General features: G+C 32.7%; 1 protein-coding gene across 1 annotated transcript in view; it reads right to left on the reverse strand.

The window, feature by feature from the left end:
* Positions 1–17,875, reverse strand: part of LOC131847268 (unconventional myosin-XVIIIa) — a 221,851-nt gene that overhangs the window by 28,786 nt on the left and 175,190 nt on the right. The window contains exon 22 of the mRNA XM_059196802.1: positions 12,041–12,313. Within this exon, the coding sequence (XP_059052785.1) occupies positions 12,041–12,313 (273 nt within the window). The remainder of the gene's footprint in view (positions 1–12,040; positions 12,314–17,875) is intronic.

Genomic DNA, 17,875 nt, shown 5'->3' on the forward strand with positions numbered 1-17,875 from the left:
ATACTAGAAGAAGATTTAAGAGATGAAATATAATATTTTGTCATTACTTGTTATTATTTGAATGCCAATGTGTGTGCAATAAAGAATAAATAAATATATTTTTGTTTGAAGTGAATTAATCATATTATATTTATTATTGTACTTATAAAATATCTATGACATTATCTTAGAGGATTGAATAATTATTTCTTGTGATTTTAATACAACAACAAAAAATTTCCAATGCATAAAATGTTTGGTTTTAAATTACTAATCTGCATTTATTGTTTATTAATAATCTGCATATAGCAAGAGTATGTACAGCAAATGTACGAATACAAAAAGGAAATATATAATCGGGTGACAACCCTAAATGCGATGGCTAATGTTTATGATCGAGATAGTCATCGGTGCGTGTCTATGGTCGCGTGTTATTGGCGGGAAATTGAAGTATCGTAATGTCAGAAATAATCAACTATTATGGTATGTTGACTTGTTAGTTATACAGCGCTTAGCCACCAAGTTAAAATTATGGTAACTACCACGCCTAGTATCATTAATTTGACGGGCTCGGTGGTCTAGCGGTTTAGCAGACCGCCTTACTTGCTATGGTCGGTGATTCCATTCCTCGTACGATACAAACATTTGAATTGTATTGGTCTGAGTGTTGTCTATGTATTTATAAAAAAATGTATCAATTGTCCTGGGTTAATATATTATTCACTTATGACCACACCTGCTTTATATTATATTACTCTGTGTTATTGTTATATTATATAAAATTTATAAATATATATATATATATATATATATATACATATATTATATAGTTAACATACAGTGTAACATATTAGAGTACCTTGTCAAACATACATACCACCTCTATCTCTTTCGATCACAAGTATTACCGCATCTTATAATTATGAAATTATCAATAATATAATGACAAAGTACTAAAATGTGATCGCACGTGACTATGAAAGATAATTTCGAGAATATTCGATACTATTAACTGACACCGGCGGCGTACATGTCTCTCTACTTTCCGAGAGTTGTAATTAAATCGGACGTGTCGTACCAATGAGTGATACGATGTACAAGGAAGTGCAGTGAGACGCGAATGTACTCAAAAAGCGTATTAATAGCATTAAAGTAGGGTTGTCACAACTGGAAATGTGTAATGCATTTATCATAAACAGAATTGACTTGAATAAGCTGTAATTGAGTAAGGTTAGCATTCTAATATGTATTTATTATCATGACCACAACCTTAGTTTTTATTACTTGTTAAAATATAGGTACACAAAATGACATCACTAGCTTCCATATATTTATAACTAGAATAATAATATATTTTTATTATACATAATAAAAACTATACTTTTTTATAAATAAATTAATATCAATATTGTTTTTATTAAATACTTTTTTTATTTCATGTACATATAATATGTCAATAGATTTTGTCAGATATAGGTATTTTTACCTTAAGCCGAGTTTTTTTAACCTAAGTCAAAAAGGTATATTATGTGAATATGTATAGTGTACATAGACAGATGGGATAGGCCTATAATAACCTGCTGTGACTGGGTGGAAGGTGATTGTTAGTAATGAGAACTAGTAATCCCCATTGCTAGCAATATACCATGTTAGGTCGACCTAGTTTCCTCCTGGAAACCACCGTGATAAGTTCCTAGTGAATTTGTCACGATGGGCTAACTGAGCTGACATCATATTCATCTTATCATCTTCCACTGGTGCCCCGCCAGTGTAAACCGTTAGCGCAGGCGGGTGCACCATTTCATTATCATCCACAAAAAAAAAACCTGCTGTGACTGAATGGATGCAACATAATAATATGTACTATGTGTATACATACTCCTAACTGATTGACGTATGAATGCACAGCCTACTCAGACAGACAGACCACAGAGGTTAGAAACTTGAAGTTTACAATTACATATATTACTTTATACCATGAACATTTTATAAGATCCTATTTTTTAGTTCTATGAAAAATAACAGGCGACAACAGCGAGTGAAGCTATGGTAAACTACTTGTGACCGCATATGTTACATTAAATCGATAAAGCTACATAATATATAATAATAACTGATGATAAACGCTGACAACCCTATTATTTCAACCGCTGATGAGATTGCAACTTGTTGGAGAATATGCGATAGTTCCTTGCTTCGATAGTTGGCAATTACCGCATTCATTGCATTACTCTACGAAGCAGTTTCCGTATATAATATCTAGAGAACTGAGATCGGATATACCCTTGAAAGATATGATATAAAACAATTACGTATTCAGAAAAACACTAAGAAAATCTGCGGGACACTTTGTACAAAGCTTTTTGGAAGTTAACATGGTATAACCTATGACTACCTTTTGCTCGAACTCTTATAATGCTGTTGACCGTAGCTGGCCTTTACAGTTTAATCGGACGACTATGAAGGCGAGTGCAGACGGCATTCTAAACCTGGAATGACTTATGAAGCTGGTAAAGCCCAACTCCCTGCCCAATAGATTCAACTTTAGTCTAAGGGCGTCGGGAGCAATATTCCTGCCTGTTCTCGTAAGAGGAGGAGAATAGGAGGAGAGAGAGGGAATGGCTAAAATAACACTTTAGTTATATGTCAAGGGGCGTATGAGGGGTACCACGGGTATCTAAATATATTTCGAAATATCTGTGACGCTGTTCACGTACATATAAGCTGACTCTTACTACTTTCTAAGAGGTTTGTGGTCAGATTCTATTCTATTTCCAGTAGATTATATAAATAAAATCAACAATCATTTATTCATGTAGGACATTTTAGCGCTTATAAATGTATTTTTTTTTATTATATGTTTTTCCTACCATTCCAGATTCCATTGAGCAGAACTGACAAGAAACTCAAATTCATTTATTTTTTAAAAAAGATTGATTTCTTACATTGTCTACTTCTGTAGTAGTCTATATGAAAATCTCGTGCATAAACAACTATTGCCATGCACGCTCACCATTCAAGTAATCGTTTAAAGATTCGTAGGCTTTTCTCAGTACATATAAATTAATAGATGTTTTTATTTAATGGTAATTCCAATATATCGTTATGTATCTTACTGTAAATTTTTATACCCATTTTCATAAAAGACCCATTAACTATTTTCTAAACGATACTTAGGAAAAGCAAGTTTGTCTTTCAATCAAGTATTAATTTTATGAATATTGCTGTTTTTTGGAAATAAGTAATGATTTTATAAAAAAAAACATTAAAGTGGAACATAACTGACGGCGGAGTACGAGTGTATCAGTATATCGCTCCGCTGTCGAGTGCATCTGACACGCTCTATTTATTCTATTGTACAATATGTATACTCTATTGTACAATATATAAGACCTTATTTGTATTATGGGAAGCATCTATTGATGTCGTATGAGAATAATGAAAAATTACCATGTGTGTATTTCTATCAGCTTAAAAAAACAGATCTCAATTTAATTATATATTTCGGATTTATTATTATAAAACTAATAATCAAAAGTATATTTTTAAGTACATAAAAAAAATACTATATAGTGCGAATAAAATGTACATTGAAACAGACTAGAGAAGAAACCATAACAATACAAATTGTATTGATTATTAAAAAATATTAACTTCAATAGTTAATCGAATACTTTTTACGTTTAGATATGTAATATTATATTATCTGTGTTTCATGTAATTATATAATAGTAACATATTGGCTCATGTCTACGTTTTAGAATCATAATTACTAGGTCATACAAATTTACTTACTTCACAGTTATATATTTCTGAAATGATATTATACACACAGCTTAATTGCATCAAACTGCCAAAGCCAATATAAGAAAAATAAGTTCTTAAAGTGACTAGATACGATATATTTGATACTATAACTTCCCAAGAAGAAAATATATTAGAACTTAGAACTTTCATGTCTTAAATATTAGTATTGGAACGACTAAATGGTACTTACAGAATTTATTTACTAACGTCGTTACGACAACCCCTGTAGAGAGAAACAACCACTCAAGTAGGTAGGTACTACATTATGGAGCAAATTTTGTACAAATTACGATTTTCTCAACCACTTGTTTATTTTACAGTCTAAAAACACTGTCGTGTATTGAACAATATACTTTATTAGATGGCAGTAGACTACAATTTTCCGGTAGAGAGAAAGCAGTTATTACCAATTACTTTCACTAGACACTAGATTGGTAATTAGTACTAACGATCTCAAGTGAGTAAACGCGTGAAGTATTACTTATTTATTATTAGCAACTTTACACATAATTATTTGCTGGCGATGTTATTGTATTAGTAGTTAATTTATTTATTTTACAACCTGAATAGAATTATAACTAGAAAATATGAGAATGAATGAGCTTTGATTTTATAATCTATATTTATTGTAAATTGTAAGGAGCGACTTTAGTGTGATTTTACAATTTGTTTTGTTGTTTAGAATAACATTTTTAATTATTAATCTCTTTATATTCATATTCTTTTAGAAAATAGGCAATGGAGTGCCTTTGGCGATTTATCCTTACATACAATTTTTGCTTCATTATTTTTCTTATGTATTTATATTTCTATAAATGAGAAAGGTTGTAAGAATGTTTTGAAATATTGTTTCATTCATTCACGTTTAAATGTTTAGAGATTAGAACATTAAACTCTTTTGTATGTTTGAATTTCGAATGCATAGCATTCATTTGTTTTATGTATAAAAATATTATTGCAGAGATGTGACGTTTTTACTAATCTCCACAACTTAATTATGATTTATATAGCTTCTCGATTTCATTTAAACTTATTATTGTCATTAAATAGTCTTGCTTTTCAAAATATATATAAATATATAAATAATACTTTTCTCCTAATTACCTCGGGCAAAACCGCATGTTACAGTGAGTTGTAGTGATGTGATTAAGACCACTTCATTTCATTTGACGTGTATTGTAAAAAAGTGTGAATGTTACGATAATATCGCATTCGACACTGACAGTTAGAAAGTATTAACGAATAGCTTTGTACCGATAATTACCTAATAGTCTGCTCTTAGAAATAATAAATGCAAACAACTATACAAAATATTGATTCATCAGTTCTTATGCTGTTCGTGTGTACGAGATTTATTTTAAACATTATATCATGCATGCCTCGGTTTTCTAGTGGTTTAGCACATCACCTTACTTCGGCTAGTCGCGGGTTCGATTCCTCGCACGGTAAAAACATTTGTATTCATGAGTATGATTGTTTGTATAGGTCTGGGTATTTTTACATATTGTAAAAATACCCAAACCGATACAAACTATTTACGAAATAAAAATATATCTATGTATTTGTATCTGTTATCTAGTACACATAACACAAGCTTTGGCTAGCTTAACTTGGGTCTAGATGGCGCTGTGTGAATTATACTAAAAAAATTATAAGAAAAAATCTATTTATTATTTACATATTCTGTCATAATAATTAACTACATTCTCGTGGATACAATAAAAATCAAAAGAAAATAAAATCATATGTATTTTTTATATAACTAGCGAGTTGTCCTTTCTAATTTCTTCCGGAAAAATAATGTATAGCGTACTATATATACATACCTACACGACTAAAAAAATTCGCAGTCATCATTATAATGTTAGTGTAAACTGTAATAATATCAACTTTCTGAACTTCTAACTTAAACATTTTTATTGTGTATATTCACATTTGGTTTTGATAGTATTAATACTATCTATTATATTAAACTTCAATGGATATTTAAACGATCAAGAAAGTTCATGGCACATAATATATTAGCCTTTCCTTTTGGTTTATGATTTTGACAGCTCGATTAATCAATTAGCGATGCTCTAACACGTTAACGATTCGATATGATATAATAATCGATTTGTAAGACAAGTTTAATCGATAAAGCGCATTGACATATATTTTAAACGATTTAATATATTCGCGCCATCTACTGTAAGTTAATCGTATTATAATGGCAACTCTCACGCGAGTATGAGCTGAAAAAGTTTGTTGCAATCATTATGAACAATTCATTATATTGTATTGCCAATAATGCGGAATCGTCTATTTCATTAATTTCTTTCATTGTATTTGAAATTGTTAGGACAAAAGTATATAAAAAAATATGTTGATAGTGTATAAACCACGAGGAAACAGACTACTTCGTTGACGAACGCGGTTAGGTTACATCCTTTCATTAAGTAGTTCCGGTGCTTACCTTCCACTTTAATCATTATTTCGGTTGATTTTTTAAAAATAATGACCAAATCTTGAACGTCTACTGTTATGTAAGTTTCTTGGTTCTTCGTATTTTCTTCATTAGTACGTTGCGCTCGTGCGAAGTTGACGTGAGCTATTCCTGGACAATTCACACAGCGTTATCTAGTCCCAAGCTAAGTAGAGCTTCTGTTATGGGTACGAGAGAACTAATGGATATACTTACATACTTTTATTTGTAAAATCATACGTAATATATATAGGAAGCATCTAGATCAGTTTTTTTATTATGTGTTATGTATGCGCTGTGCTATATCGTTAAAGAACTAAGTCGAAGACTACAGAGAGACATCATCCTTACTTATATTATAAATGAGAAAGTAAATCTATCTGTCTCACTTTCACGCCAAGCTACTGCAATTTAAATGAAATTTGGTACACAGATAGACCCTGAGAAAGCTATTTTTTAATGCAGAAATGGGTTATAAGATTTTTTTATTTGGTCAAGGTCACTTCATCACGCAAACGAAGTCGCGGGCAGGCAGAGCTAGTAATTATATATATACATATATTAATATGACTGCATTATTATATGCACCACAAATGTTAAATGCATAAATTCGTGTGAACGTCGATCGTAATCCCGCTAGCGATGAGCCCGTTGTTGTTCTTGTTGTGTTGTCGGTTCACAGCACAGTTAGCCGAGTCGACACCGATCTAATTAACTGGATCTTTATATCCTTATTGCGAGGGCTTTGAACTGGACGGAGCCGCGACAACTCTCCTGGTTAGGAAGTTCGTATAATCGAGACATTTGGAATCGGGTAGATCGGTCGTAATGCAACCTAGTTCTTTTATGGTGAGCATTGACCATTAGAAAAAAAATGCAACTAGAGACGTATTTAGAATACTTCCTGTGTCCTGCTAGATTATTGTAAAGAAACATAACTTGAAAATACTTCACTATTTAGTAATTTTTATTAAATAGCAGAAATAGACTAGACAGTCAGTTAGACAATTACATCAATATTTAGGAATGATTATTTACGAAGGGTTCTGGTAACAACAAATTTACTACAATATTTGGAATTGTCATAATAAAAAAGAGAAAAGACATGCTTTTATGACGATTACGACAGACAGCAGTAAGAAAACAGATATAAAGAATATTTCTATTTGTATATAACACCTAGTGACTCTCATTATAGGTTCAAGATTAACGGCGCAACTTGAAGTAATTGTTTAGAATATAACTCTTATAGATATTTCTAATTTATAGGATATTCTATTTATATATGTACATCATACGTAACTAAACATTGTAACATACACAAACCTCACATGATACTGTGAAGTATATTTTTATACAGTTCATTTAAAATACAGGATTGAGGACTGATCGTGGACTAATAGCGAAGTCACGCAGCAGACTTGACTGCGGTGCGCTCGAGTTGCATCGGCACGCGCGCACAATCAGTGAGACTATGCGATCGTGCGGAAATTTGCGGTTGAGATAAATACTCCGATAGTGTTCACTTGATAAGAGAGTGCCGAGCAGATAAATGTAGGCTGTAATATTCCTCATCATCATAATTCGATAGCTATTTTATATAACTCCATTGGAAAACAAGCTGACAACCCACCTGATGGTAAATGAGAAATACTGTCTATAGTTTGACGGCCTCGATGGTCTAACGGTTTAGCACACCGCTTTTCTTCCGATGGTCTCGGGTTCGATTCTTCGCACGGTACAAACATTTGTACCCCTGAGTATGATTGTTTGTATCGGTGTGGGTATTTTCAAGGTACATTATGTATATATTTAAAATAAAATCTATGTATTAATCTCAGTTGTCTAGTACCCATAACACAAGCTCCATTTAGCTTGGGACTAGATAATGCTGTGTGAATTGTCCCGAAATTATTATTATAATTATACGTCATTATACCAGTACGGATATCACGTCGCCATCCGTGACAACGGTGATACCACTAAAACGTTCCTATTCCTAAGAACTAATGAGACATGAAACCGAAATTTTATTACTAATCCTCTGCCTTCAAATTAGAACACAAATGGCATTAGCTGAGACAACGGTCGCTTATCTTTGTGTTTATTTATCATAAGTCTATCAAAGACATCTAATGTCTGTCACACTGTATTTAAAAACGGCATCATTATTCGGGGAGAAAAAGAGACAGCGCATAATGTTTTTGTTTTTATTAGAACGCGGGTGGTATTACTTTTTTCAATATTAGGAAAGTACCTACCATCATTTGGAACGCATATGCGTGAGAATATAAAAACGCCGCCCACAATCTTACGCATACTCGCTTCCCTAATAGAAATCCAAGGGTTCAAGTTTAATGATCTCGAACCATCAATGATAATGATTTCAACATGGACGTACAGACGCCATAACTCATAATTTTTTGTTGAGTACGGTCAGTGAGAACATAAAACGCTCAGTGTAATGACTGTAATTCAATCAATAGAGAGAAGATAGAATATCAATTACGTAAATGGCAAATTTAATGTAATGTAATCTCATCTGTAGTCTTATTCATAATTAGCTGAGTTTACTTATCTGTATTCGTATAGCTATTTTGTGTGTAAACCGATTAGAATGAAGAAAACCTCAATTTTTTAGTTAATCTTACCACAACATATTAAAGGAAAGTACACTCAAATCGGCTAAGCCGTTTCAGAGATTAACGGCACAAGTAAGTAAAATAAATAAATAACATCAACCGTCTAATCAACCTACTTATCTAATTGAACGGTATGTTTATTTTTTATGTTATTTTCTTCAAATGAACAGTGTCACAAAACACTCTAATAATTACAGGGGATTTGTAAGAGATTTTTGGTTTTTATGTATAAGGGAGTAAACATATAAAACTATAAATATAGTTATCACTTCCTAAATAAAAATTAGTCATAAAATAGAACAAAGTGAATATCTACATCTGTCGTTCTCGTACACGATTTCTTGAAATACACATACCTGTTCCATTACAACTTGTAATAAGTATGGGATAATCACGAATATATCACCGAGACGAATTTATGGACTTAGAAAGCGATGTTACGTACATTGTATCATCGGGCTGTTATGTGGCGTTGATTGGAATTTATACATTAATTATCGAACACACGTTGTTCGGTAATAATTCATTCACAGTATTTATTGCAGTGCAAGACAAGGTAAACTCAAAACTAAAAAATAAGTTTTTAACATGTGGAAAATATATATATGTGGAGAGTATATATTATATTGGACGATAATGGTATGATGTACCCGCCAACAGTATACGCTCGCCGAACAACAGTGTAGAATGATGAATATTAGACTGAATCAGGCCACTTAGAACGTCCAGACGCATTGCCCCCAAAGACTATTCCACAGTCGGATTTTGTATTAAGTTTTTACCAACTGAAAACTACACGACGAACCTCCAATCCATTATTACCGGAGTCGCAAAATCGCATTAGAATTCTATCTCAATTTCGGCAGAAACTCAAAACTATAACAACCGCCGAAAACATGGTAATAGCAGAGCTAGGAGGAGACTTGCCTGACTAACGGAGGCACTATAAAAAGGTCTGTCATGAGAATCAGATTGAAATAAAAGGGCCATGCAAATAGCGCATGTCCATTTTAAAAAATACCTTTAAAAATAATCAAGAATAATAAAATATAAGGAATCATCAGAGAAGTTAACCGTTTTGTAATAGGATCAACACAATCGTTTCTGAATTACCGAATAAAGTAAACTAACTCTAGCGAAAATAATAAAGTCATCATATGTCACATACTAGGTTACAGATAGAATATTGTTTAGAGGTAGGTACAAACCTTCTATAAGAAAGTGATAATAAATAATTGATATGTAAAAAGGTCAGCCAGTTTACGCAACATGTTATTTATGTAAAAAGGGCTCATTATGTAGGAAAGTGTATTTCGTAATCATAAAATGAATATGGAAAACTAATACAGATGCATTAATTATTTTAATCTGTTCCTTATAAAGGCACATCTAGATTGATCTATCAAAGTGTAGCAAAACACTGCTAGAAATATTAGGTTCTACATATAAGGGGTCAATACGTAATCTGTATCTAAACGGGATGAGATGGCGTAGTAATAGGGACTATCGGTCCGATTGCTAACCATATTAGATCACCCTAGCCCTGGAAAGCATCGTGATTAATTCTTTGCAAATTGCCCACATAGAAAAGAATAGAAAATCATTTATTCTAATAAACTTACATTGAAGCACTTTTGATTAGTCATCACATTTTTTTTAATCTACCGCTCATTCGGAAATCTGTCTCATCACAAGAAGAACGAGCAAGAAACTTGCGTGTTGCTCTTTTGAATAACATGAGTATCCTGATTTCATTCTATTTCATTAATCATTCACCAGAGACCTGGCAGCGAATAACAAGAACTAAATGATGGACTATAAAACAATCTTATCATAGATATAATCGCCAAAACGAACAAAACTTTGTACTCTGGTTGGCCCTAGCTGGGATGATCTGAGCAAATGTGGACGCTAGAAGAGACTGTGACATGCGGTTATTATGACATATTATCATCCTCATGATAATATGTCATAATAATTTTTATATTATAGGTTATTATGACATATTAACTAAGTGTTTATATTAACCAAAGGACAGTGAAGAGAGAATTATTTCGATAGTCGTTTGACAGAATTAGAATATCCATCATTTTATTATATGACAGATACATGACATGTATGCAGGTCAACGACCTATTTCACATCGCCTACGCAGCAGGAAGTAATGAAATGGAGAGCTCCAGAGATAACCTGTGACCGTCTTGGGACAATTGCTTGCGACATCGCTTTTGTGGGTTAGTTTGTTTGGTGGCATATTTCTCTAATCATATACATATTGCGATATGTGTGATCGACTGTAATATATACATGAATAAAAAAATTGCCAATAACCTATTTTCAACAGATTAAAAAAAAATGATAGAGTTTATCAATTCGTTTGTACCCAATGTAGGTATGGTATATGTGTTAAAATCGTTATCAGTATTTTTACCAATTCTGCGCTCATTTTATTATATCTAATAATTTATAATCAATAAACCTTTGTCTATTTTATACAGGCTAAAACAAAATAAATTATTTTTTTAAGCTTTGCACAAGGTAAATAGTTATTTGTGTTTGTCATCGATTGCTTAAAGTACTTTGGCAATAAGTACAAATCACCAACAACTCTATTACATAAACTGATAATTATTAAAACTAAATTTCTCAAACTTAATAAAAAAAAGTAGTAGGATTAATAATAATTTATGAGATTATCATAGCTGGTACAATACATATGATAGGTGGTATCGTGGGCGAGTTTCGTGAGATTCGCCTGAGAAATACCAACTTATTAGCACACGAAACAGTTAAACAGCAATGACGCTTAGGTACTGTTCTATTCTAAAATATCATAGTCAGGGTGATTTCAACAGAAAATTCCGAACTTCAGTAGCTATTTTTTCTTCACATATTTGCAATAGCCTATGCTGATGGTCACTCCATTCTAATTTGAATTTCAAAAAATCTGTTATTTTATAAACATGTACAAATTCATTTGAAAAGAATAAGTGCTGAGTTTTTTGTCAGTTCTTCTTGACTCGAGAGCACTTCCGAACTGACATATAATAAAAATCTGTAATAGTCCTTCATGAATAAAGTTATTATATATTAAATATATTATCAAAGGAAGATAATTTCAGATGAAAACAAAACGTTGCACCCTCACCTGTGCTTGTTTAAGGCGATGTTCTGTCCTGTGTACGGCGAGTAGCGGCGTGACACGTACAAGAAGTCTCCACCACGGCCAATCGCGCACCGCGAGGAACGCGCGTACATTCCGCTGAACACACCTCGCCGCCGTGTGCTGCGTGCGGAGACGTTGAGCGCGCCGCCTGGCCAACAGCCCGCGTGCGCGCGCTTGCAGACGCACGAGCACGCGGGCGAGAGCGGCGTCGCGACGTGCGTCCAGCCCGCCCACGACGCCGCCGCGGAACATAATCTGTAACGAGCAATTTCCTTTTGTGAGGATACGGTCACATTCTTGTATCGTCCTGGTTTACAGGCTGAGTAACATTCATTTATTTTTTTTGTAATAATTTCAATAATTAGAGGAATTCTGGCCGAATCAACTTTGTTTGACTGTTTAAACTATATACGCCACGTTAATATTGAATACTAATAATGATATTATTATTGTCATTGAAATGATAAATAAACTGACGAGTCGATAGTTAATGCTTACTAACAGCTGGGCAGCTGTTAGTAAGCATTAACTATTGACTTTATACCCATACATGGTCAGTACTACGTCACGATGTGAGACCTGTGATACTACTCAGTTGCGTTGCCATTACAAAAGACTAAGATTTCATGCCTCTTATCTTGAAATTTCATATAATAAATGTAATTTATTTATCTAGTCGTTTCATTCTACACCGTAAAAGTATTTATAAATAGAATATATTTGCCAGATTTTTGGTTAATTAATTTTAAAGAGCGTCTTTCGTCAATGAGTAGAACGCGTTATTTTTTATTGCTAATAAAATCGTAATAAATACAATAAATGTTTAACATTTTTTTAAAATAAAGGCACACATGTGTTTACATCTATTTAAAAAAAAATGTATAATAATTCGTACCATTGTAATGTCCTTAAATATCTATAAAGCATTTCGACTTTTATAAATATTTACTTAAAATATAATTTTTAAATATATTATTAACGGAGGATACATATCTTCATCATCTACATAAAATTGTATTTAAACATACCTACAATAGAAAGTGGAAGCTAAGGTAGATGCAAATCGCACAATAGGCATTCATTTGTCGAAATGTGCATAGTAACAAAAACCTCCCAGGCATTTTCATCTGCTACATCCTATTCACAGTATCGACGCACTGATTGCGACGTGACGTGGAATGTGTAACAAAGAAAGTAACATGATTTATGTAACGAATACCGCTGATTGCTTTCAACTCACCAACTTACTAGTGATCACTGTGTTGGTGTCAGTAGGAAACAGAGTTGCCAACTTTAAAACACTTAGGCTAATACGCTGAATTAAAAAATCTACTAAAATCTTGTACATTGTCACCACTTGGTTCGTACATCATATTATTTTGACCGATTTTCGTACGTTAAATTCTCATATAAGGATCCTTATATGCTTGGCATTATTGGTAGGAAACGATTTTATTACTAGAGGAGCCCGCGACTTCCTCCATATTAATTTATATATCATCACCTATAGGTAGGTATATAAGGTAACGATGATAATTATCCATATGGCGATATCTATTATGTTATTAATGAATTAATAAAAAGAAAATATGAATGAAATAAAACATAATACAGATATACTTTTCTCAGGTTTCTTTAGCTTATATGTTAATAACATATCCTGCGAAAATTTCAACCTAATTCCTCCATCCGTATTTACCTACGACAACAGACAGTTTTCGCGTCGCGGCGTCGTCCGGATTTTATAAATTCATTACATGTAAATAAATAAAGAAGACAAAGATGATGATGATATGTAAACATGATAGACCGTACTAGAATAATTTGTAGCGCCAATAGTATACTCCATTACTGTTGCACATAACGTGTTTGTTTAATGGTAAACATCGATTGTATTGTGCTTCTAAATGTAGACAATACTCGGTTGAGACTTGTAAATTAGATCAAAGACTACTAACTACTTATACCGTATAATTACAATATATAGTCGGTTTAAAATTACCAGTGCTTGTGTTTGAATACGATCACAAAATAAACGACTCAAGGCGTGGGATTATGTGGCAGAGTATGACTAATAAAGGAAAACAAAAAAATATCTAATTATTCGAAGGCGTCAGTGGTAAACTAGTTTCAGATTAAGCTGAAGAATTCATATATAATACTATTTAAACTAACTAAAACTTAAACTAGTGCACACCCCGGCTTCGTCAGGAAGCTCACAAATTTATGAGTTTTGTACCAATGTCAAGTTAACATAATAGTCACTCAGGACTACTCAGGAGTAACTTAATTCAATACAGTAAATTCAAAGCATAAATCAGTACAGTGGTTCTAAAGTTCACTTTCTTTATAAAAGGATTTGCTCGTCGTCTTTTTATAATATTAGTAAGTATAGATAGGGAAAAATATAAACTTATAGAAATAGAAAATAGAAAATACTTCCACAAAGTAGTGAGAAAACATAACTGAACATTAAAGAGTATCGAGTAGTTATCATCATTGATAAAGTGCAATAAACATAAATTCATCTTTAAATATATTGCGTTGATAAGGATGTAATTAAAGCTATGTATATTAGCAATAATAACTTCTAGTCTAAGCAAATGTGTTTCTCTGTTAGGCATATAGTGAAAACTTATCTAACTTATAAATAGAAATTATGCATTTAATTATCTATATACAGTGACGCACGTGTTGTTTCAACTAACTAAGTATTACAGACAGAAGATGCAATTTAATTACACTACGGTGGCAGCATTTTACTACACCGATCTACTTTCCGATGGTCGCGGGTTCGATTTCTAGCACAGTATGAACATTTGTATTAGTGACTATGATTGTTTGTATTGGTCTGGGTATTTTCTATATTATGAATGTTTTAATGTGTTACAAACAAAAAAAAGTATAACGTATTTAAGTATTTATATCAGTTGTCTAGTAACCATAACACAAGCTTAGTTCGCTTGGGACTAGATGGCACTGTGTGAATTGTCCTGAGTTATTATTTTAAAATATTAAATGATTATTAGAATCATCATTCTACTAACAGGTTCTAGCAAACTTTTTCATGGCGGATCGTTTTTTTATTGGTTTAAAGCCCAAACGTGAAACCAATGTGCACTTGATCCAGGGTTGTCGTTATTATTATAAATCTATTAATATTGTTAAACAATATCTTCACTAATACAGTGAGGATTAATTTTATTCACTAACACTGAGAATTAATTTTATTCTAAATTGAGTACATTGTTTTAGTATCAATAAAATAAACATTTGTTCATAATCAAACAGAAATTGCTTTGACTTAGTTAAGTTGCACATCTTTATATAAGAAAGAGTTCTTAGTAATGAAAAATTAAATTTGGTTAAATTCTACTAGTCTAAGAGACCCGACTACATTCTTATTTTGTCATCTCAAGCGCAGGTTAGAATATTATTCCATAAACATTCATAAAAAATGTTCGTATAACAAACGTTTACGTCATATCCGTATAAGGCTGACTATATAACAAAAACTAACTTTGACCGTAATACCTGACGTTCAAGCACGCTAACCTGCATTGTGACGTCGGGTACAACAGTTCACAATAGTGTCCTACTTACCCTGATCAGATTATAATACAACTTGACGCACTGAAACCATTGCCAATATTTCGCGGTTCACTGACAGACGCGAACGGAATTGATTTGGCAATTTCTTTCATTTATAGTAGAAGTGACATTATTTTGTTTATGGGGGATTCATAAATCAAGTGCAGTTTATGTATCATTATATTAATACGTCAAAGAAAAACATTGTACACCTTCTTACTCAAATTCCCCAGATGAATATCATACTAGATCATTTTGTATTTTTTTTATGGTCGGATTTCGACCACTGCGTGACCACTAGTATAAATAAAACTGCCCTAGACTAATCGCGATTTATCCACGGGCAGTACAGACTTGTAATTTTGAGCACAAGTTAATTTTTAAATACGTAATTTATATACCATCACGACTGTTATATCAGATCGGGTAGTCAGGGACATTATCAACTGTCGACCTTGTAGAGTAGTAAACGTAACACGTTAAGCCCACCTTTCGATGGGTTTAATGGCAGGTGGCGATCTTACAACCATATTACTTTAACTTAACAAAGAATTTACTGTAAGTTATGATAGTAGAATCAGTTTCGCATGGATGCAGTAAACAGGTTTGTTTACATAGCTATAGACATCTTGAAGTAAAAACACCACGGGGCTAGTAACAGTACTTAGTCTGCTGCAGTTACCCGCCGCAAGCGCAATTGGAGCGCACCGTTTGTGAGATATAATAATAACCCCGTACAATTTACATAGCGCCATCTAGTTCTAATCAGAGCTTGTGTTACGGGTGCTACATAACTGAAAGAAATACCTAAAAATATTTATTTTTTTAAAATACATACTCAATACCCACATATAGAAAACACTCAGACTAATACAAATAATCATACAAGGAATACAAATGTTTGCACCATGTGAGTAATCGAACACGCGACCGAAAGTTAGTAGGTGTGCTAAACGGGTAGAACAGCGAGGCTGTCGAATGTTATTGAATATAATCTTCTGTTTATAATTCTTAGTTAGTTGAAAAAACATTTACATTACTGTTTGTAAATAATTAGTTGCGTAATTTTTATAAGTTACATAAGTTTTCACTATACAATTGTTTGTATCGTGCCAGGAATCGAACTCGCGGCCATCGGAAGTAAAGCGTGTGCTAAACCACTAGACCACCGAGGCCGTCGTTGTAACAGTACCTACAATACATAAGCTGCAGTTATCCGCCGTAAGCGCAATTAGAGCGCACCGTTTGTGAGATAACCATAAAGATGCACTTGTTGTTGACATGTTGTCATGACTTAAACGACATGTTCCACTGATAGAGCGCATGAATGAGTTCATAATTCTATTAATACTACAAATGAGATAATAATGAGAATCTCTTTCTTTAGAATTCAGTTAAAAAAACTGATTTAGTTGCCTGACCTACAGTGAGACAGCAGGATATCTAACCAGTACCCAACAATTAATTCCAAACTTATATACTCTGATGATGATGATGTAGTAAAACTAAAGCAGTGAAATTCTAATATATAGTGATTTACGAGTAAGTTACAGAATATTACCACGATATTACCGGCAAGAGTATCACATATCTATTCGTATTTATTCGATTTTAAAATCAAATTTACTAGATTATAGACCTGCTGCTCGCATTTTAATTGCCTACTTTTCATGATAAACATAGCATAACCCGACGTAAGTGGTCAAATTAGTTTCTTTAGGAATACATTATTACATTTTGGAAATAGCAAAACATGATTTCGACTTGCCTGACTAGCCATTTTTAGATAAGGCAATAAATTTGTACAAGTGGATCTTTAGTCGTTTGACTACTTCTGACTAAAAATTAGTGAGATCATTATGTATGTAAAGTGAGCTGCATGAACATGGATTCTTAGATGGGTATTATCATGAATAATTATTCAGTAAATAAGGTACTGAACAATTAGAATGTGTGGCACTAGACCGTCACGAGATCATTAAAGTATGGCGACAGACGTGCACGGCGATAGTTGTTCATGCGATTATCATTTATTGTTAGATATAGACCTACGTAAATACACAATGTAAATGCGATTTATAAAAAGAAATTCCGTTGCGTTTCTTATCAGTTCTTCTCTATTGAATATGTATACTGAACTGGACGAAAATGACGTTCATAAACGGTTAAAATGTCCTACATGAATAAATGACTTTAGATTCGATGTCAATGTCGGTAGGTGTCAGC

The sequence above is a fragment of the Achroia grisella genome, unplaced genomic scaffold (genome assembly GCF_030625045.1).
Source record: "Achroia grisella isolate CSIRO2021 unplaced genomic scaffold, CSIRO_AGI_Agris_v1 utg109, whole genome shotgun sequence".
NCBI classification, from domain to species: domain Eukaryota; kingdom Metazoa; phylum Arthropoda; class Insecta; order Lepidoptera; family Pyralidae; genus Achroia; species Achroia grisella.